The 21,160-nt window shown below is 40.4% G+C and overlaps 1 protein-coding gene across 1 annotated transcript; it reads right to left on the bottom strand.

Annotated features, from left to right (window-relative positions):
• Positions 1–84: 84 nt before the first annotated feature.
• LOC146654068 (uncharacterized) lies at positions 85–18,760 on the bottom strand. The gene is made up of 4 exons (XM_085429283.1): positions 18,704–18,760; positions 15,386–15,415; positions 1,093–1,200; positions 85–528 (listed from the first exon to the last, which is right to left on the bottom strand). The coding sequence occupies exons 1-4, from the start codon at positions 18,758–18,760 to the stop codon at positions 91–93; spliced, it is 633 nt and encodes a 210-aa protein (XP_085285409.1). The 3' UTR covers positions 85–90.
• Between the last annotated feature and the right edge of the window lie 2,400 nt (positions 18,761–21,160).

Here is a 21,160-nt window from a genome sequence, read left to right as displayed (position 1 = left end):
TTCAGTGTTTCATTTACCACAACTTTTGTTAACAATAATGTAGAACATAATTCACATTGAAAAACTTTTGAACTGCAGACTGTAGCAACATTACCACTTGTAGCCATATCGGCTCGTAAGATCAAGGCCTGACTTGAGAAACTTAACAACATCAGATGCGGAAGGCCTTGAGTCTGGGTCATAGCTCACCAAACCACCAAGAAAACTGTTTTTGTCACTGAGATGTGATAGGGCATGTGGTGGGGTTTTGGTGGCCATTAGTGCAGCCAGTTCTCTTTGTTTTTTAACCATCCACGGAGTGGAACCCGTCAGGATCTCCAGATATGTGGCTCCGAGGGACCACATGTCTGTCTGGAACGAGGCCTCTTCAAACATGAGTATGCATTCAGGGGCCATGTAAAGATATGTGCCACCAGCTGGACCAGTAGCCTGGGCAGTGAACTTACTCCCTTGACGAAGCATCACAGTGTCTCTTATGTTTGCCATGCCCCAGTCTGTCAGGACTGCCTTCTTAGAAGGGTGGTGAACCTATAAGGTATACATATGAGAACTTACCAGGTTGTCTAAAATTTCACAAATGTTATCAAAAATGTCATTCCAAAGACCACAGCTCATAATTGGGGAAAAAAAAAAACCCTCAAAGCTTTTAGCACCCAGATCACCCAATCACTGCAGATTTATTCTGAGATTGTTTATTATACCCAACATTAAAATTAACAGATTGGTTAATGATCCAACCCGGTTTTATAGTCCTGTGCATTTTTTAATCCCGATTCCACTTAAGCAAGTGGTACAGACTAATAAAATAATAGAAACTTTCAGTTTGTAAAGCCTAAACTTACAACATGTTTGGGAATTTTGTAGGTGTGCAAGAACCAACATATTAAAGAAAAATTGGACTATTAAAGAAACAATGTAAGGCTTCTTACTTTAAAAAAAAAATCCTTTATATGAATATGCCAGAAAAGTTTCTCATTGTTCAAATGTAGTGTTTAATAGACTGAAGAGAATAAAGTTAAATAAATAATATACTATTTTTATTTTGATCTTCAAAAACAAAGTGGAGAAAAAGAAAAATACAATATGGCTTACCATGACATTTGCTGGCTTTATATCCTGGTGAATGATTCTCTGTGCATGGATGTACTCTACTGCCATGGATAAGTCCAGTGATATGAAACCGGCATCATCCCCTTCAAGCTATCAAGACAATATATAATATTAATAAAACAATGCATAGCCAGGTGTGACAATCTAACATGTCTACCACTGGAAATGTATTACTTCAAATAGGATTAGTATTCAAATGCAACTGCTCGTAAGCTTTCAGCTTGTCCATTTGCTGAACTGTATACAAAACAATTACTGAACAGTTTAAATTTGAATCACGTTTCACCACTGTCGCTAGCTAGAATGAATTAGCCAGACAAAAATAGTACTGATTTGGTTTCGTACAAAACTGGCTTTCCGTCTCTGATATGTAACTTTCACAACATAACTGCAACTTAATATAACACAACTGTGGCAAAAATATGAACAAAAGGGAGAAAAAGTTAAACTTACCTTGTGTCGTTAGGAGCCTGAACCACGGTAAAACTCCGGTGAGGTCAATGACCTTACGCTCTCCCACGGTCACACGTTGATGACATATTTGGAAATCAATTCGGGTGGGACATGACAACAGCGCCACCTGCAGGAAGATTTTCTCTCTGGTACCTTGTGTTCTGACACCTGACAACTTTTTTTCTGACACCTGACAACTTTTTTTCTGACACCTGACAACTTTTTTTCTGATACCTGACTTTTTTTTTCTGACACCTGACAACTTTTTTTCTGACACCTGACAATTTTTTTTCTGACACCTGACAACTTTTTTTCTGACACCTGACAACTTTTTTTCTGACACCTGACAATTTTTTTTCTGACACCTGACAACTTTTTTTCTGACACCTGACAACTTTTTTTCTGATACCTGACTTTTTTTTTTTTTTTGACAACTGACACCTGACAATTTTTTGTCTGATACCTGACTTTTTTTTTTTTTGACAACTGACACCTGACAATTTTTTTTTCTGACACCTGACAACTTTTTTTCTGACACCTGACAATTTTTTTTTCTGACACCTGACAACTTTTTTTCTGACACCTGACAACTTTTTTTCTGACACCTGACAACTTTTTTTCTGATACCTGACTTTTTTTTTTTTTTGACAACTGACACCTGACAATTTTTTGTCTGATACCTGACTTTTTTTTTTTTGACAACTGACACCTGACAATTTTTTGTCTGATACCTGACTTTTTTTTTTTTGACAACTGACACCTGACAATTTTTTTTCTGACACCTGACAACTTTTTTTCTGACACCTGACAACTTTTTTTCTGATACCTGACTTTTTTTTTTTTTTGACAACTGACACCTGACAATTTTTTGTCTGATACCTGACTTTTTTTTTTTTTGACAACTGACACCTGACAATTTTTTTTTCTGACACCTGACAACTTTTTTTCTGACACCTGACAATTTTTTTTCTGATACCTGACTTTTTTTTTTTTGACAACTGACACCTGACAATTTTTTGTCTGATACCTGACTTTTTTTTTTTGACAACTGACACCTGACAATTTTTTTTCTGACACCTGACAATTTTTTTTCTGATACCTGACGATGTCCTAAAATGTACACCGTACTGCAGGGTATGGATGAGCTCTGTCCTGCACCGCCACAACCACAAGACGTGAAGTGAAAAAATGCTGAATATTTGACATAAAATGGACTTATGACTTATTGTCATTTCGCCATGGTACTGTGGTATTTTTAAATTATGAGAAATTATCCAATATGTGCCTAAAAAGTTAGACACGTGTATTTTCCCATTATATCATTATTACAGAATTAGGGATACATGTTCCTGTGGATCAGCTGATCAGGATCAGTGGAAAGTACTGCTGGCTTGTTGCTTGCCTTTTCCTATCTGCAAAAAACATTGTCTATTTTTTCAGTTGTGTGAAAAAGAACTAAAAGAATTTAATTTTTTTACATTAAAGTTTTTTTTATTTATTTTCCTGCTCAAAAAGGGAGACTAAATAAAAAATGATTAGTACCTGGTTTTGAACAGATGTCCACGCAACATCTTCTCCGTGTACGCAGACTAGTATTACCAGAGCCTGTTTTTATTTAAATAAAAAAACAAAAAACAAAACAAGGAGCACTTTTAACCTGCGTACAGTTTTGTACATCTAAATTTCATTTTGTCTGCGCCTAGTGAATTTAGCATATTGGGCTCTTAGAATTGTCGCCTGTCTGTCTGCGATGTCAGCATCATAACTCAGGAATGCTGTTGTTTGTATTAGAATTCAACTAGTTCAGTAGGATTAAGGGTGCACTCAAATGCATGAGGTTGCAACTTTGCAATGTCACTGAGGTGAAGTTTTTTTTCTTCTTGTTTTTTTTTTATCCAGAAACTTTTTTGTAAGCAATTCTTAAACACAAATTTTCTCTTGCTAGAAACTCTTAATGAGGACATCCAAGTGTCACGGTAATGTCTGTGATGTTGGTTCAGCCTTCATTTTCCACCATCCAATCCACCCAATAAACATAGGTCCAGTATTCCTTTCCCCTATAGCTCTGGGGTTTTTAGTAACTCATTTTTTGTATCTACAGTTTGGTACAGAGCTGGTTGCGTACCGGAGGTTTATTCAATGTATAACGACAAACTGTGATACTGAAGAACAACAACATCTGTGAGGTCAAACCAAATCAGTAAACATCAAAAGAGTTGCGGAGACTTGAGTCTTATGATAGCATTTTGGGGGGTCTAGCCACCACAAACAGCTCCTTTGACATGACACTTTGGTCCTTTGGTTCATTAGTTATTTGAAAATATCTTTAAACAAATATGAAGTGCTGTAGGGGGAAAGACTCATGAGCAGAATGTATCCGCTGAAAGAAGGAGGCAGGATTAATGATAAAATGAATGACAAGTCTTGTAATGGCGGGAGGCAGTAGAAATTCAGTATAGAGACCAACATTCAGCTTGACCCTCACTGATCTCTGCTGTCTATAGCACTCAGAGCTGAAGAAAGCTGATTCACTTTCAAAAAACACATCACTTGTCAAAAGCAGCCGTCAGACACTAAGGCAGGAAGGCACTTCAATTAGAAGATACAAAAGTAAGCCCCCTATCCTGGATGTGACGTTTCTGTTGATCTGGCATTTTCCCCCAAAAAGAGCACAGAGACAAAAGAGGCTAAAAGAAACAACATAAGAGGAGGAAAGGGAGACATGGGGATAAAAGAACATGCTAGGAAGGGTTTTCTTCATTTTTTTAACCCATTACTTACAGCATTCATACACTGCAACACACAAAACAAGATATTCTCGCACACTCTCCCAACTCTTGACATTCTGACACATGGTCAGCATTTTATGTATTTTAACACATGGGGTTTTACACAATTTAGTGTTGCTAGAGCTTATTCTGCAAGGTGAAACCGGCCACAAAAAGTATATGGTCCTACACCAGTTGCTGCTGCTGCCTCTAGTTTGTATGGAAGGCTCCAACTTATCTGCAAAAACTTGCCAACTACGTGAAAACGTGAAGTCATGAAAGTGCGACACAAACCTAAAACTTAGACCAATTACCCTCAATGTAAATATGGCATTTATTTTGAAAAATATTGTGTACAACTTTTATTTTGAAGAAAAATCTTCTCCATTTCCAGTTTGTGTCACAATTTTTCAAGTTTCACTACCGCTCAGTCAGTAGTTAGAAAGTGTTTGCAGATAAGTCTCCATCTTACATACAAACTACAGGCTACTTTAGCATTCTGCTAGACACCAAAGGAATCACAAGATAGCACTACCCTCTTTCACCTAGTGACAGCCAGCACTTCCTGAAAACACCAACCAGGGAATACACATTTTTCCCTTGTCCTGGTGGTTGGCAGGTGGTTGCCAACTAGTCTCTAGGCCAGTGTAACTGGGGCATGATTTCATGGTTTATTGTACACTCTTTTCACAAGGCTAACCACCGCTCCATTCGCAGCACTTGTCTCGGTTTCCTGCCACTCTGTTGCACCCTGCGACAGAGACTACACCACGAGAGCACATTTGGCTACAATACCTTGGCATCTATCTACTATGAAGAACCTTTTGAAGTCTGTCACATAGCACATTAAAATATGACACTGTATACGAGTTTAGTGTGTTAAAATGTGAGACTAATGAGTCCTAACCAAGCGTAACCATATGAGAGGCTGGAAGTGAGAATGGATTACTGCAGCACTTAGCACACTCTTCCATTTTCATGCTAGTTCATGCTGGGTGAATATAAACATCAACTTTCAAGAGCTTAAAGTCTACCTAAAGTGGGTAATCCATCAGAGTGAATTTATTTTACACTTTCATCTGTTAGAGTTTTATCTTGATCACAGATTTTCGAATAGATGAGAGGTCTTTTGAAGGGTCAGTCAAATCTGAAAAACAGCAGTTAAACACTGAATAATGTGAATATGCGTAGATCTCAAAGGCCACAATACTAAAAGCTAATGTCAATTTTTAAAGTGTAGAGTATGCAAACTCATTTTCATACTATAGTGAATTTCAATGGTATGTTTTTCAAAAACGGTCATTACTTAAGGCATTAGACTTGATTTTATCGTTGCTGAGTTAGTACATGAAAATATAATGGTATGGTCTTTTTAAGCAGTGGAACCATTTAAAGTTCAAGACAAAAAGCAAAACAATCCATTCAGAGAGAATAATCTAATTTGGTTTCATTGTTCAATCCCATTTCCTTTTTTCTTCCATATATCTTCCCCTGCATCCCTTATGTCCTTTCTCCAAACCTAATCTCTCCTCCTCCTTTCTTACTCTTCCCATTCCTTTAGTTTATGTAATTTTCACTGCCTCCCATTTTTAGCTCTTCTCCTTCCTTTGTCTTCTTCACCTGTTTCTTTCTTCCCATGTGTGTCTCCTCTACACCCCCCCCCCCCCACACACACACACACACACTCCTTTGCCTTGATTTTTCCTCTGCCCCACTCCTCCTTGAGATCTGTGTTGAGAGCACAACAGTAGAATTTGTTTTGCTACCTCTCATCAGATTAGTGTTGATTTTTCTGCCACCAAGCCGCAGTTCAGCAGAGTGGATGAACTTCTGTAACTGTTTATCAGAGGCACATTTACACTGCACCGCTCAGCGGCCCCACGGTTTGTTACCTGCCATTTACTATGAAATAAAAATCAATGGATGCTGAAATGTGATTTTATGGTCCGTTGTTACTGAGACCAATGATGATTTCCTGTTTAACAGGCTGTGGAATGTCAGTCCCACTGGTGTGCTGTTTTAATGGAAACCGGCCTTATAAACTGCTGCTGTGCTAGCACTGCTTTGCAGTTTTGATGGGATAACCGCACGTGACGTTTGAATCTAAGAAAATCTTTCATTATTGCAAACTTTTTTCTTTTTCGTTTTGTCTCATGGTAGTTGTCTGGATCGATAGGCAGCAATTCAAAGTTCAATATAAGATCATAAAATCTGTTGCCGTTTGAATCAAACATCTAGTACCGACTGTGCTTCGCTCATAATTCCCTTCGCCCTCTGCCATTTGCCACACTACAAGCGAGCTGGGGCTACTCGAAATGAAAACAGTCGCTAACTTGAACCCTCTCTACTCGAGTGGAGTTGCGAGCCAGACAATGATGACACAGTGTCCTGTCAGAGAAGTAATGACTGAGATTTACACTCTATTATTAGAGCTGGGCCCCTGTGAGCTGCCACAGGAGACCCCTTCCTCTCTCATCCAGATCCAGAAAGAGAGAGGACAGAGACAGAGCACAGATCACAGCTAATGCACTGAATCGCCAAGCACAGGATAACATGCTGATAAGAAGTATAATTGTAGTATTGTCTCTACCATGTGTCTTCATCTCTCCTTTTTTTGCAAAGTACAAGCCAGATCACAGGATAAAATTCTAAACGTGTCTGTGTTACTGCTTAACATACGAAACGGGTGAGTGTGCGGAAATGGCAAAACACATTAACTCAGTCTGTTAACCCAATAAACCGAACTGCTCGTAATAACACTCCTAGGAGCTCAGTTACCGGACTAGAGGAAGACAGTAAGGAGACAGTAATTAGTTAGGACAAAATATGTTCCAGTCATTTCTGGTACCACTTTTGATTAGTTGTTTGTTTCTGTGCTCAACAGGAAAATACTCGCTAGGTTAGCATCTAATTAGCATTGTTTCTGTCTTTGGTATTTTTTTTTAAACAGAAATCTATTTTCCTTTTTTCCCCTTTTTCCCCTCCTGCTAACTTTGACTCTGCATGTCTTCAGTTCAGACAAACATGGTTGTTATGAGTTGAACTTGTGTTTCTTATTAAGTACACAAGAACACATTATGCCACAGAGATGATAAGCATCATGAATAGCACGCACTGCGGGACACGGTCGTGCAGTTGTAAGGCCATTTTGCTCGTCAAAACTGGAAGCATGGTCACTGCGTGCCTGCAAACTTAGACCTCTCTTTGTTTTTAACATCATTGTGAGTGCCGAATGTTCTTTATGGTTAAAAGTTGTGTGAATTCTGGCCGATGTCTCAAAGTCTCTCAGCCCAGAACAATCCACTGGATGGCTTTAGAACAAGAGAAAACTGTAGACGAGGCAGACATAATTTTGGGACTTTTTACAGTATTTTGCACAAGGAAGCATTGTTCATTACAACAATCGACAAGAATCATTACAACAGATCAGGTCATGAGAATGGTTGAACTGTTAATTTAATCTAAATCATTAGAAGGTCTTAATTAGAAGCAGTTTTGCAGCTTTCTTACTGACAAAAACACCCCCAAGGCTTATCATACAAAACTGGAGAAAGGGTGTTAAACACTGCTCCTTTTATTTATGAAAATAAACCTGAGAAATATTGCTGAAATTGTCTATTTATCATTTTTCATTAAAAGATTAACATTTTTGTACTTGTTCACACTAAAGTAAAAGGAAGATTTTGGTTACTGTTTTATCTGTTATTATTATTATGTTGAGGTTTTAGCCCACTTTCATGCTGCTGAATTCCCCATCTGTTGTCCATGCACATGCATGTTTTCACACGCACATGCATCCGTGCACACAGACTCAAAGAGTTGGAAGCCCAAGGGACCAGGTTGGGGGGGCTGCTGCCAAAGGAGGAGCAGGGGAGGAGAAAAAAAGGAGGCAAAAGGATGGGCAAAGAGGAAGACAGAGGGTGAGAGGAGAAGAGGAAAATGGTCCACTGTCTCAGCAGGCGGTGCAGAGCTGCCAGGCAATGTCACCATGTCATCGCCATGGGAACACAGAGCCCGCAGACTCTTTTGGACTAATAGGCAGTTGTCAAGGCAATGATAAGATAAATGCTGTGTTTGATGGAAACATAGAGCGATGGGCCTGATAGGCACCAAGAAGCACCCAAACAATCAGCAGAGAGCAGCCAAGAGGGGGCTGGGGTGGGTGGGGGTACAGGGCAGTGGGTATGAGGGAGCGAGAGGAGGGAAGAGAGAAAGCGTGAGAGGGGAAACAGAGGATGGACTCCCACCGGAAAGGCAACGTCAAGCCTCTCTCTCTCTCCCCCTCTGTCTCTGCCAGGGTCTCTTTTTGTCTTCTGGGCCTGTTGGCATTTTTCTCTTGATTTCTGCCTCATTCCCCCTCTCGCTATGTGACCTGCACACTAACACTCCACTGTAGAAACAATCTAGGCCTGCTGCTATGCGTGTGATATGTTCAGACACACACATGCACGCACACACTTACACGCATGTGTAGAGGGGAGGGGGTATGTGCTTATCTAATGTTGAGGATTGAATTCAGTTAGCCCCAGTGGGATTGGGTTAGGAGATGTCAGAAAGATAGATGGGCATCATGGTACGACACCCCAGCCCCTCCTACACCCCTCAAATTGTTTTGCATGTGTGTGCTTATCATACATATCACATTCACCTATGTGTGAATCCAAAATGTTCTATAGGTAATATTTACTTTAAATTGCATACCCAAAACTTGGGTGAAATACCATCGTCTTGTTGTCTTGCACTTTATTTTACACTGCAGTTAGTATCTGAAGGCTGTACCGTGCTCTGTATAATGCAGCATTAGTATTTAAGCCACTAGGAATAGTTAGTTTTTTCTCCCAGGCCAGTCTAGATGATTGATGCAAGACCTGATCTAAGGCCTCTAGTGGCTGGGACACCTGTCTCAGAGTCTGTCTGTTTAACCAAGAATTTCCTCTTCCAATGCAAGAATGAAAAAAGCTGAGAAGTAAAACAATAAGCAGAAGTTTATTGTTTTGCATCAGTGTAAACCTCTGTATACAGCTCCATGTTAAAGTCATACCCTCAGCCTTTTGCCTGTGATCAGGATCTCCTGGCAGGGTTTTCATTATGTATTGATTTGTACACAGATGTACAGTTTGATTCCTTTTCTCACTATTGAAGTCCTACACACACACGTATATATTCACATATGGTTTGCCTAATCCAAATCAAACAGCTAATTTCAATTAGATCACAATCAAGGCTGATGTGATACAGATACTGTATAAGTTTTATGATTTCAGTGATTTTTTTTTTACCTGTCTTTGTCGCACAAAAGCGTCCACACACCCAGATAGACACACACTATCTATATGGATGTGTATGGTCTGTATGATCTTTTCTCCAGAGAGTCTCACAGACTCTGATGCCCTGCAGTAATGGCTAGCCATACCTGGTCGTAGCTGCCTTCTCATGGCCTCGGGCAACTGCTTAGCAATTCCACTCTGAATACAATGGGCTGCAGGTTTGCGCTCACTCACACGTATATATACACACGCACGCACACACATACGCACAAATACACAGCAAGCCATACACATCCAACAGACCTCTTTCAAAGCTCCTGTCCAGTAATGAATTTCCAGACCTTGAAAAGCTCCTTCTGATATACTTCAAACAGGTACTAACAAAAAAAGATAGACTGTTCCTTCGTCTTGCCCTACCTCCACTGTCTGCTGCCTCCTGAAACCTAGACAAGTACATTTATGGATCAAGACCGCCAAAAAAAAAGCCAATGTTGACTTAAATACATATTTAATATCACTTTAAGAACATGAAAAACCAATTTATTTCTTTGCAGGACTGTGTCAGCCTCTATGACCAAGCATCTGCATATTCTTCCCCTTTGCTGTGGTTCCCTCTCTCCTCGTCTTCCACATTGGGATTGGGATGGATTTGTTGTTTGACATTGGCTAGTTGTACAAAGGAGCAAGTCACAGGAAGAACAGGATCCACATATGAGGATATGCCAATCACAGGCTTAGGAGAAGGCAGTGAAGAGGGAGAATAAGAGAGGTGCTCTGCAGCCTCTCCAACCAGCTTTTGAAAAGAAAATACATTTCTGTCACACTCACTTCCCATCTGCTCTATCTGCCTGTCTGAGCCGGGAATAGGAGACACTCAACCGTAAACACTGAGGTACACACATGAAGGTGGTAGGCTAACAGTTAACAGATACTCTCAAATGAGCCTAAATTTGCACTCTCCTTCTATGTTCATACTGGGGGACTGAATGGATTGGATGCAGCTCAAGTCAGATTTTCTCACAGACAGCTGGACTTTAGCAGACAATCTGAACCCTGGTAGGATTGCTATTAACCCACTCTTTACCTCACTTTAAATGAATAGTTAAGGCATTTGGAAAGTTTTTACACTCTTTTGTAAAGAATTGTTAATAAAAGTGTATCTGTGGGGTATTTATTTAAGTCTCCCTATAGTAGCAACTAAAAAAAAACCATTAAATCACTTTTAATTCAGTCCAAGCAACAATTTTTCAGTAATGTATATTTTAGTTTTCAGGCTCTGGTGATTTTAGGGTTATGTCATTATGAAAATGCAGTATTTGTGTGTGTGATATTGGTGACAGTTTTTGTTGTAGCTTATAATGTGTAAAATTATTATATGGATTAATCTCATGTTAGGAAATGTTGAATATGTTCGTCATGTTATGCGCTAGGAGTGGCTCATCAGCAGCAGGGTATAAACGACCGTCTTAGTTGGTGGTTGCTCCTGATTGAGGTCCCTAGTGCTGCATAGCCCTGACATGTTGGGCTCTGAAGATCAAGTGTGTGAAAAAAATTAGGAAAAGTTGGCCTGCACCAAATCCTGCTTCTACCTGCCACGATTGCATCCTAGCCAGACGTTGGTCATTGGTCACGGTGCTCAAGAGGTTGAGTTCAGTTACTTGAATTAGTGCTACACCCCTAATAGTGCCTAACTTTAAGCTTTATTTCATTGGGTTCATTTCTACAATAACTCCCCCCAGAACAGCTGTCAATTAGCTATAGAGACCAAAACAGTTCTGGGACCAGAGTACATGCTTAGTTTTGTTTTGAAGTCAGGCATTTTAACATCTGGGATCTATGGGATTTGACAACAAAACATGTCACTTGGCTGATATATGGATATTGCTGTGACTGGCTGTTTCTTGTTTTCCTCCAACCAAAGGAGACTAGCTGCTTCCAGTCCCTTTCTTTAGATGTAAAAACAAACATTAAATCCGGTTTGGGATTTTGCATCATTGTTGATGTTCTTGTTTGGTGACAGGATTGGAATTTACCAGTGGATTTCATGTGTATTAGGTGATTTCTGACCCTGTGCTCTGACACTGTTCCACAGAGTGGAATATTAGTAACATGGGTGTGTGTGCCAGTTTCTGTGTATTTGAGGGCAGGGTGATGTAGTAGGGTAGTGTAAATATAAAACCATGACTTCCTGCTGTCTCCTCCATTATGGTAGCCACAGAAACATAATCCGCCTGAGCGCTACAGCTGCCTGCCAGCTTGCCTGACTCCTCTGCTCCCTGACTTTTCATTCCCACCATCATCCACCTGGCTTCTCTCTCTTACACAGCATGTTGCTTCACTATTGCTTCCTCAATACTCGCCACTTTTTTCTGTCATATAAAAGTTTATCTTCCTTCTGTACAATGTACACCAAACCTGCTCGGGTTTCTTAAATTCCCAGTTGGGATAAAATGATTGGATTGCAGGAAACTGTGAGACAGATTTGAGGGGTAGAGGAGGAGACAGGTGGAAGGAGAAACTGAGGCGATTGTGGCTCAAAGAGTTGGCAGTTCGTCTTGTAACCGGAAGGTTGCTGGTTCAAGCCCTGGCTCGGACAGTCTCGGTCGTTTTGTCCTTGAGCAAGACACTTTGCCTACTGGTGATGGCCAGAGGGGCCGATGGCGCGATAGGGAAGCTGTGACTACAACTGTAGCTTGCCTCCACCAGTGTGTGAATGTGAGCGTGAATGAATTGTAAAGCGCTTTGAGGGCCCCGAAAAGCGCTATATAAATGCAATCCATTATTATTATTAAACGGACAGGGGGAAGACGGCAGGACATGTGCAATGGGCACCAACCATATTTATTTTTTACTGTCTATTGGAAAATGGTAGGTGTTGTTGTCTCATTGCCATTACCTAAGTTCCTCTTTTTTTGTCTGTGTGTACTTTGACCTTGCACATGCAGGGTATTTTCCAGTCAGCAGAATGCTTTATCTCCGAGAGCAACAATCAATAAGGATAATTAATGATGCCCGCTGCAATGATAGCCTCAGCAGTCATTACCAGGCATTAATCCATGCAGTCAGAGGAGGGTCAAGGCCGGCTGCATCGCTCACCTAGAGGCGTGGCACAAATTAAAATAATCTACACACCGGCCGCTCTGTCAGGCCTTTTCTAATGCATTCACCTCCGTTGGACCATAATTAAAGATGGCCCATTGCTAGGTGGTGGGGCGCCAGGGTGACAATTCACTGCGTTGTCTCTTTAATATACAACACTTAGCCCGGAGGATGACACTAAAAGCAATCTGTAGGAACTCATCTCACCTGCGAGCGTGGGAGGGTGGATGTGTGTGTGTTTTTTTTTTTCCTCTTCTAGATATGCTGGGACATAAATCAAACGCACAACATGCAATTTTCTAATAACGCGGCGCCATCAGAAATGTGATTTAGCAGTAAATATAATTTGGTCTTGGTGTGAGACATTTCAAGTGAATGTATTATCTTTGCCGTAATGTTGTGCTCAGAGAATGAAATCTAGCAAAGACATGTTTTAACAGGTGATTTTAGGATAACTATGAACCACTGCTATAAGGTCTTAATATAAAATATAATATTAGATGCTGTCATAAATTGGGCTGAGCAGATGATGTCTTCGTGAGCGATTCAACAGTTTGCCATGAAAATATATGTTAAGCTATACGTCACCGTGCAGCATTCTCCCCACTGTGAGAGAAGTACAAATCAGATTAAAAAATGTAGCCGATAGTGATCACTCTCATCTGATATTCTTTCATATTTCAAGTAGAGAAACGCAGCCGAGCAAAATGGTATTATTCTCCGCGCTCTTCCTGCTCCTGATTGGCTGTAGCATCACATCAGAGGATGGGAACAGCAAAGCCTCCGAGTGCCCACCTTGTTGTCAAGGGCACTTAGATTTGCCGTTTAGAGTTTAGAGGAGAAATTCAGCTTGATTCCATAATTCATGGGTGGCATTTTCATTGTACTTAAACTTTAGGGTAAAAATTGGAAATGTGAGATTTAATTTCCTGTAATGTTTAAATTACTTTTTCTCTTTCTTTTTTTTTTTTTTTTTGCTTGGCCGGCATCCAAACGTGGGGAAGCGCCGAGGGGCAGAGAAGAGATGTTTAAGCAGAGGTTGCTCTCACTGCCAGCGGAGAAGTGGAGAGAATCTATAATAATGAAAAATGCATTTATCTTCAGCTGCCAGTCCTCCTTTTCTCCTCTCTGAAAAACATTGCAGGGAAAATGCAAGTGTGTTTGTGACTCAAAATAAGGTGCGTGTCACATTCAACATGCACAAGTAAAGTGAAAAATAACTTCCTCGAAATCAAGAAAGAAAAGAAAAGAAACCTCGACTGTGTCGAGCTGGAAGTTATCCTGAATGATGAGGAAAGTCAAACCGCGAGCATCTAGAAGGGTGCTTGATGATGATTGACAAGTGTTGGTTGTATCTCACTCCCACGCATGATTACGCCGTCTTCATCTATCCTCCAGTAGCTCTCTCACCTTCAGCTCTGTTTGGTTAAAATGAAGAGGCGTGTAGGCGCAGCGCTAGACGCTCATGTGATTTCTATCAAGTCATTCTCACCAAGTTAACTTCTCGTTTTCCCTGCTTTAAATTTTCATCTTATTGAACCTATTACCGGCCAGGAAACAAAAGGGCCTGCAGGGTAAGGTGTGAACTCCCATAGCGGCGAGTCAGAGATGCTCACACACGCAGGCTTTAATAGGAGAATGTCAAACACAAAATCAGGAAATATTCTCTCTCAGTAAATATTAATTTCAGTGAAACTGGGAGTGGAGATGAATGCTTTTTTGTTTTGTTTTTTAAGCCAATCTGGAGCAAACACTGCCAGGAAACTTCAGGAATACGGAAGTCATGTTAAACATTTCCCCAGCGGACACTCTTGACATTTATTTTTTAACTTACTTTCCCATCACGGGGTGATTTAGACCAGCAAATGAAACATGTGAAGAGACATAAATCTCCCGCCTTCTCCAATTTTTTACTGTCCCATTTTGGCCCCTATTGTGAGTTCATACACCGCAGTCACAAAAGAATTAAGGCTTAACAATGCAGCATGTTCCTAAAACGCTCTTCAGTTTTTATTTGCGAAACGATCAGTGAATTTCACTGATTTTTCTTTTTCTTTTTTTCTTCTGAATTAATTGTCCCACTAACAAAGTTTAGCCATTTTCTTTCCCTATTTCTGTCCAATAAGGTAACGGAAAGCAACAGAGATTAGTGATATGCATATAAAAGACTGTCAATCATTTAAAATTAATTCTGTAAAGCATCATGCGGTGTGATTGTTAGATTGCTGATTTGCAGACACGAGCCATCATTAGGCAGCAGACGACACCGCTGATGGTAAAATTGCCTCCTCTGCTGCCTCCATTTCAGCTAAATTTATATTTTACGCTCATTCCTCATTCTTTGTGATCTCTTTAAAAAAATAATAATACTAATACAATATTGTTAATTCACCAAAAAGGCATCTTACTTTGAGAAAGCGCTTGTGTACACATCTGTGAATATGTGTGTTTATGATTGTGTGTGTATGTATGTGTGCGTTATCCTGGATATTTCCGGACGTGTGCCTGTTTGTACCCCTGTGCGCACCCTGCTCTTGTCATCAGGTTGGCCAGTAGGATTCCTGATATCGCTGCCAGCCGGTTAATTAGAGCAGGCATCCAGCCGCCCTGGCTTCATTTGACTATCAGCCACCGAGCCACTTACTCCATAATTTCCTGCCTGAATTGGAGGGCTTTACTATCACTCACCCAGGCAGATCGGAAGTTTCCCTTTATCTCCTGCAAAAAAAAGAAAAAAAGAAAAACAGCACCCAGACTAAGCAGGCCTCACACCAGAATTCAGAGACGTTATGATTACAAGCTGAAGGTGTGAAGCTGAGACACAGGAGAGCTTCAAACCTGCAGCAAACAAAAGATATGATTGTTTTTCTTTGAGTGTGTCAAGGTAAAAAAACAAAAACCTGTGAGAGCTTGTTTTTGCCAGGCCCAAAGCCTGTGTTTCCCTCCTGCATGTGTGTATATTTCATACCGGTGATTACAAATTTTGAGTGTGTGCGTGCACCCTTGTCTGAGTGTGTGTACTTGCTGTCGTCCACTTTGTCACACTGGCTTTTAACTTTTTATGGTTTTCTCTTCATTAATTGAAAACATGACGGGGTGCTCTCGGGGCCTGATGGATGGAGCAGGAGAATTGAGAAAGCCATTAGCTTTACTGGAATCACAGCCTGTCAAGCAGTCAATACACACTGCTTTATGTGTCTGCAAGCAAAGATGGAACAATTATCCCTTTTATTAGGCAGCCGCATCACACGCAGACACACACGCACGTGCGCACGTACACACCCGGCGCATCGCAGGCAAGAGGAGGGCAGCAATAACGATCAGCTAAAATCAGTCATTCATTACTGTCAAGTACACCTGACTCTCAGCTTATTAAAAACAGGCTTAATAGGTGGAAGGAGATCGAAAAACTTAATTAGTAAACAATTGTGATTAGTAACCTTTGGAATAAATAGACATTTTCCGAGCAGTGTTATCACATCGTATTTAGAATTAAACTACAAGTGAGTAACGCACACAGGTTGCATTTAATTTTCACACGTTCCTGGTTCTACATGGAGAAACTGTTCAGAAGTCTCTATCTATACAAACCGCTACACATCTGTTTCTCATTTTCGTGTCAATCACATGAATCTGTCTGGATATGTAACGCAAAGCTGTTCTCAGTTGTTGTTGTTGTTAGGCTTTTAATCGGGCGCTAATGCATGGTAAACACATGACGATCAGGGCCATATGAATAACAGGAATAGCTTTTCAGAGTGTCCCTGGCCTCCCAGCCCCCTGTGGGGATCATGCCCCCTCACTGAGTGGTGCTGAGCAGCAGGCGGTCACAAGTTCACAACCCCGGGGCTGGTTTAGTAATAGCAGGACACTGCAGGCTGCCTTTGAGGGGATTGCTGGGGCTGCGATCAATACTACAGGTAAAGGAGCAGCAGAAAAGGAGCAGAGAGAGGACCTCACTGGGGAGGTGAACATTATCAGAATCTATACAGTGTGAAAAAATAAAAACATCTATTGTATACAAAGAGACACAGCACAGCATTAAGTGAGATTTCACATACATATACACTGGGAATACAGGGTAACCCTTATGCACACAGCAGAGATACAAGGCTGGCTGGAAAAGGCCTCATGTTTTCATCCATGTGGGGATGAAAAAAAGCATGAAAGTAAAAACCAAGACAGAGTTTTAAAAAAAAAAGGAGTGTTTGTTTTTCTACCACCTCGCTGCCTTTTCTATATAAGCAGTGGAACACTTTACATAAGATTTATTACATCCAAGCAGAAATATTATCTTCTGCGGATGCCATTCATCACCCGAGCCATGAGACGCTGTGAATGATACCACCAAATTATGTAGATCAGCCATGTCTGAGGGGGGCGATTCAATTTGGTAACCTTGGTAACCCCAGGTACTGTGAACAACCACACTCCCCATCACATCCCCATTTTTGGCACATCACTTAGCAAGTGCGGTAAGAAAACGTGCACGTTTACAAACAAAAACCCAGTTCACATGCATATTCGCTGTTTTTGGGAATGCCCTTGTATTTCCAAGTGTGGAAATATGTAGCTAAAGAGAGAAGTGCAATTGTAAAAAGTTTGTAAAGATCCTGGACAATTTCTTCTGCCCCTCAGATAAAAGAATGAAAGGTAAAAAACTTGAGTTTATTAACAAACTACTCTTCTTAAGTAGGAAATCTATACATTGTAACTGAATTTGTGATAAACCTCCCACGATAACTCAATGGTACAAAGAAATCTTTGGAGTTACTCCACTGGAGATACTAAGTACAAAATTAAGATGCAACACCAAAAGTTTTAAGGACCCATGGCAACCCTTGATAGACTATCTGCCCAGTGATCTACATACTGACATCCTTAAAGATGAGCTTGCATTCAACTGGAAATAATAATATGTCATAACCACCTTTTTTTACCATATTGTTATTGTTCTTTTTGTGACCACCAATTACGTTGACACTATTTCCTCTAAATATACTTTGAGTTACACTAATCTAACAAATTTGGTAATGTAAAAACGTGCCTGTGCTGGTCAGACTTTGGGAAGTACCTATAGAGGTCGCTCATCAGCTTGTGCAGCGAGTTTAAGAGTATGACCCTACTCAAAAATTACACTGAGGATATTGTATGCTTGCAGTCAACTGTGCTAGTGCTTGGTGAGTTCATTGATCCTCTTCTGCACCTGTAGAAAATGTCTCTGGTGTTTGTCTCCTGCTTTGCTTCTGCAATCTTTAACTATGGCCACATTTCTCTATGAGGGGGCTATGGGTGAAGTTGTAATCTTGCATGGTGCATATGTGTGCAAGCGTTTTTTGTTTTTTGTTCTTTACTAATGGAATAACAAGATAACTTGCTGAATTCCATCCTTTCAAAGCTGGCCTGTCCAAAAAGTTGCCCATCCAGTTCATACGGTCTCCCTGTGCTAGTCAATATTAGCCAACAAGGCTAACAAGGCTCACCACATGTTAGCTCAGTTTGCACAAGCACAATCTGATACTGACACACTATCAAATGTCTTTTTGGGAAACTGGAAATTATCATGTATTTTGAGTGCTGAAATGTCCATGTTTTGCAATGAGTTAATCAGCCTGAAAAACATCAAAAGGAGTGTGCAAAAGATTTTGCATTATAGATCTGTATTTTTTCCCTACATTTGCTGAATCTTTCCCTGACCCTAAAACACAGCCTATTAGGAGCAACCTTTTATTGAAATGTTGCAGTTTCTGTCATGTTTCAGGCGTGCTTATAGAACAAAATGATTACGTTTTCACACTGCTCACACAGGTACCATTAGAAAAACCAGAAAACTCATGGTTGTCAAACCACGTTTTTATTGATACACACTGAAGTGCCAAAACCCGTCATTAAGGGTACAGGGAGGTCCTCAAATGTCATCTTTATGGGAGAAAGAGTTATTAAATCCATAAGAGGACCTTTTTTTTTTTACACTCTCTGATGGAAGAAAAGGCCAAAAATCTCTACTTTATTGACCATGGACAGGTTTCTAGTTGCAAGAGAGGCATGCAATGATCCATTCATGCTTGCGACCACATCTATACCCAATCTAAAATAACTAATTAATCTGCATGTCTTTGGACCGTGGGAGAAAACAAGAGCACCAGGAGAAAACCCACGCAGTCTCTGGAAGAACTAAATTTTCAGAAATCTGATTATGTATTTGTTTGCACTGATTGTTAAACCTTTAACTTTCCACTTCCTTGTGGGGCCTCCTATTGAAAGCAGTTGTCATGCATGAGTAAAGTCTTGAGAACAACTGTGTCTGATCCCACATATCTAAACAAAAGCAACCATAAACTTGCAACCTTCCGGATTCAGACCATTCACAGTGTTTATCATATATTTAATTGTTTTGACCCAGATATTATAGAGCAGTTTCTTCTGCTGGTGTTCAAAAAAGTCTTTTGTTTTTGCTTTATTTTTATTTTTTTATAAGAATAATACACCGTGCGCTGAGCCCAAGTAGGTGTATCATAATTACCAGTCATCTCAGAGCGCATTCAGAAACAGGCATCCTTTCCGCCACTCACTGCCGTTTATCCAGCACTGAGCTGACTCAATTATGATGCAAAAGGGTGTTTTTGAAAAGCCTGGCTCATTTCTAATTAAGCCACACACTCATACCTATTTGTAGCTCATGTCCTGACATAATGCAAATGCTATGTAAATTAACTGCACTGATCTCCCTCTAGCTCCGCACTCAGAGCTCCTCGGAGACTAGCAGGGCATTTAGTCATACTTTATACTAGTTTAGTTTCTCATTGGCTTTAACACAGGCAGAGACGGATACACTCACGGTTCAGCTAGGAAACAGACAGCACAGTAGCCTGAAAATAATTTGTATAATTGTTTTCCATCTCATGCTCCCTCCTCCCCCTTCAGTCTGCTTGTCAACATATTGATCAGTAATGATAGAGCAGCTTGAGTCATATCCCTTCTGTTCCTTCATTCAGCGGTCTTTAGATGCCTCCACAGGCTGCAGCCTGCCACACCTCCAGCCTGCAGCGCAACCAGAGGGTTGCTACACTCCCCTCTCTTTACTGCCAGCCCCCAGCTGAGACTGTTTAGACAGACCATTAACACGCTCACTCTGCCGTCACTAAACAACGGGACAATGGCTGGTTAGGGAGCTGGCTGACCGTATCTGAGAGGTTATGGCCTTAACTGTGGCTCTATTATTGGCAGTGACACTGGGCTCTGTCACTTGATAACCACTCAGAAGGATTACAAACTAATTTATCAGTCTACCAAAACACAGCCTGCAAGATTAGACGCCCTGCAATCTTTTTTTTATGTATTACTTACAGAGTTCCTCATGCTTGGCCTTTATTTTATGCTGTATAAACTGCAAATTCCTCCCCAAAGACATATACTGTAAAGTATATGAAGCAACATATAAAATCAAATTGACTTTAAGGTCATTCTACTGCTATTGCTTTCCAACTAATGTTTGAGTTGGGGGGGAAAGAGTGGAAACTATGTTGATATTGTGGGTGTTGTGTTGCCTTTAGTGATCTAATCAAACTCTATCATTTATAGGGAATTAACCATTAACTGACATGATGAATTCTTAAATGAATTAAGCACGTTTAGGTTAGAAAGAAAATGCCAGCATACATTTAATAATTCCCTGGCAGCTGCTCCACTCTACTGATGATGATCATATATGTTATGATCAAAAGCAACTTAAAAGCCTCTAAACAGACCACCACCACCACCACACCTCCTTTCAACTAAAAAGATTCCTGTTTCACATAATAATGATGATGGATATTTTTTTCTATTAAAAATATCAATACTAAGATAAACTGTAATTTCTTAATGCACTTTCTCTGTGCTAGACTTTACAGTATTTGAGAGTGTTTTAAATATTTGGATTGCCAGTTCCAACATTCCCAATTTAAACTTAGCAAAGTAGAAAAAAAAAAGAGAGAGAAATAGAATAATAGGAATCATTACAGCTAATCTGTCCAGGTCTAGACTTTGCTCTCTCTTGACTCATCTGTGCCACCAGTCATTGCTTTGTATCTTTGTCTCTCTCTCTCTCTCTTTTTTTTTGTTCTCTCTCTCCATATCCGTGTCTATGTTCAGCTCATTAATTGTGCCCGAACAGTGCCACATGCCTCAATGAAAATAAATTGCTTTTAATTTAGGCTTTCCTTTTTGCCACGGCCGGCATCACTTAATTTCATTAGCTCTGAACCTGTAGAGCGCTTTTTCAAAAGCATCATCTCATGGACGCACTTGAAAATGAAAAGAAACCCTCGCTTTTTTTTTTCTTCCCCTCTCTCAATCTCTCTCTCTCTCTTCCTCTCCCCCTCCTCGCTCGCTCTCTCCTCTCTCTGCGCTCCTCAATTAACAGAATCGTTTCCTTTCAACTAAAATGAATGTTATTGAAACCAATTAGCATGGACTGGAAAA

The sequence above is a fragment of the Rhamphochromis longiceps genome, linkage group LG14 (assembly GCF_057381845.1).
Source record: "Rhamphochromis longiceps isolate RC_006_pf linkage group LG14, R_longiceps_female_GT1.1, whole genome shotgun sequence".
Taxonomy (NCBI): Eukaryota; Metazoa; Chordata; class Actinopteri; order Cichliformes; family Cichlidae; genus Rhamphochromis; species Rhamphochromis longiceps.
The sequence above is the reverse complement of the archived record's forward strand: the minus strand, read 5'-3'. Positions and strand labels throughout refer to the sequence as shown.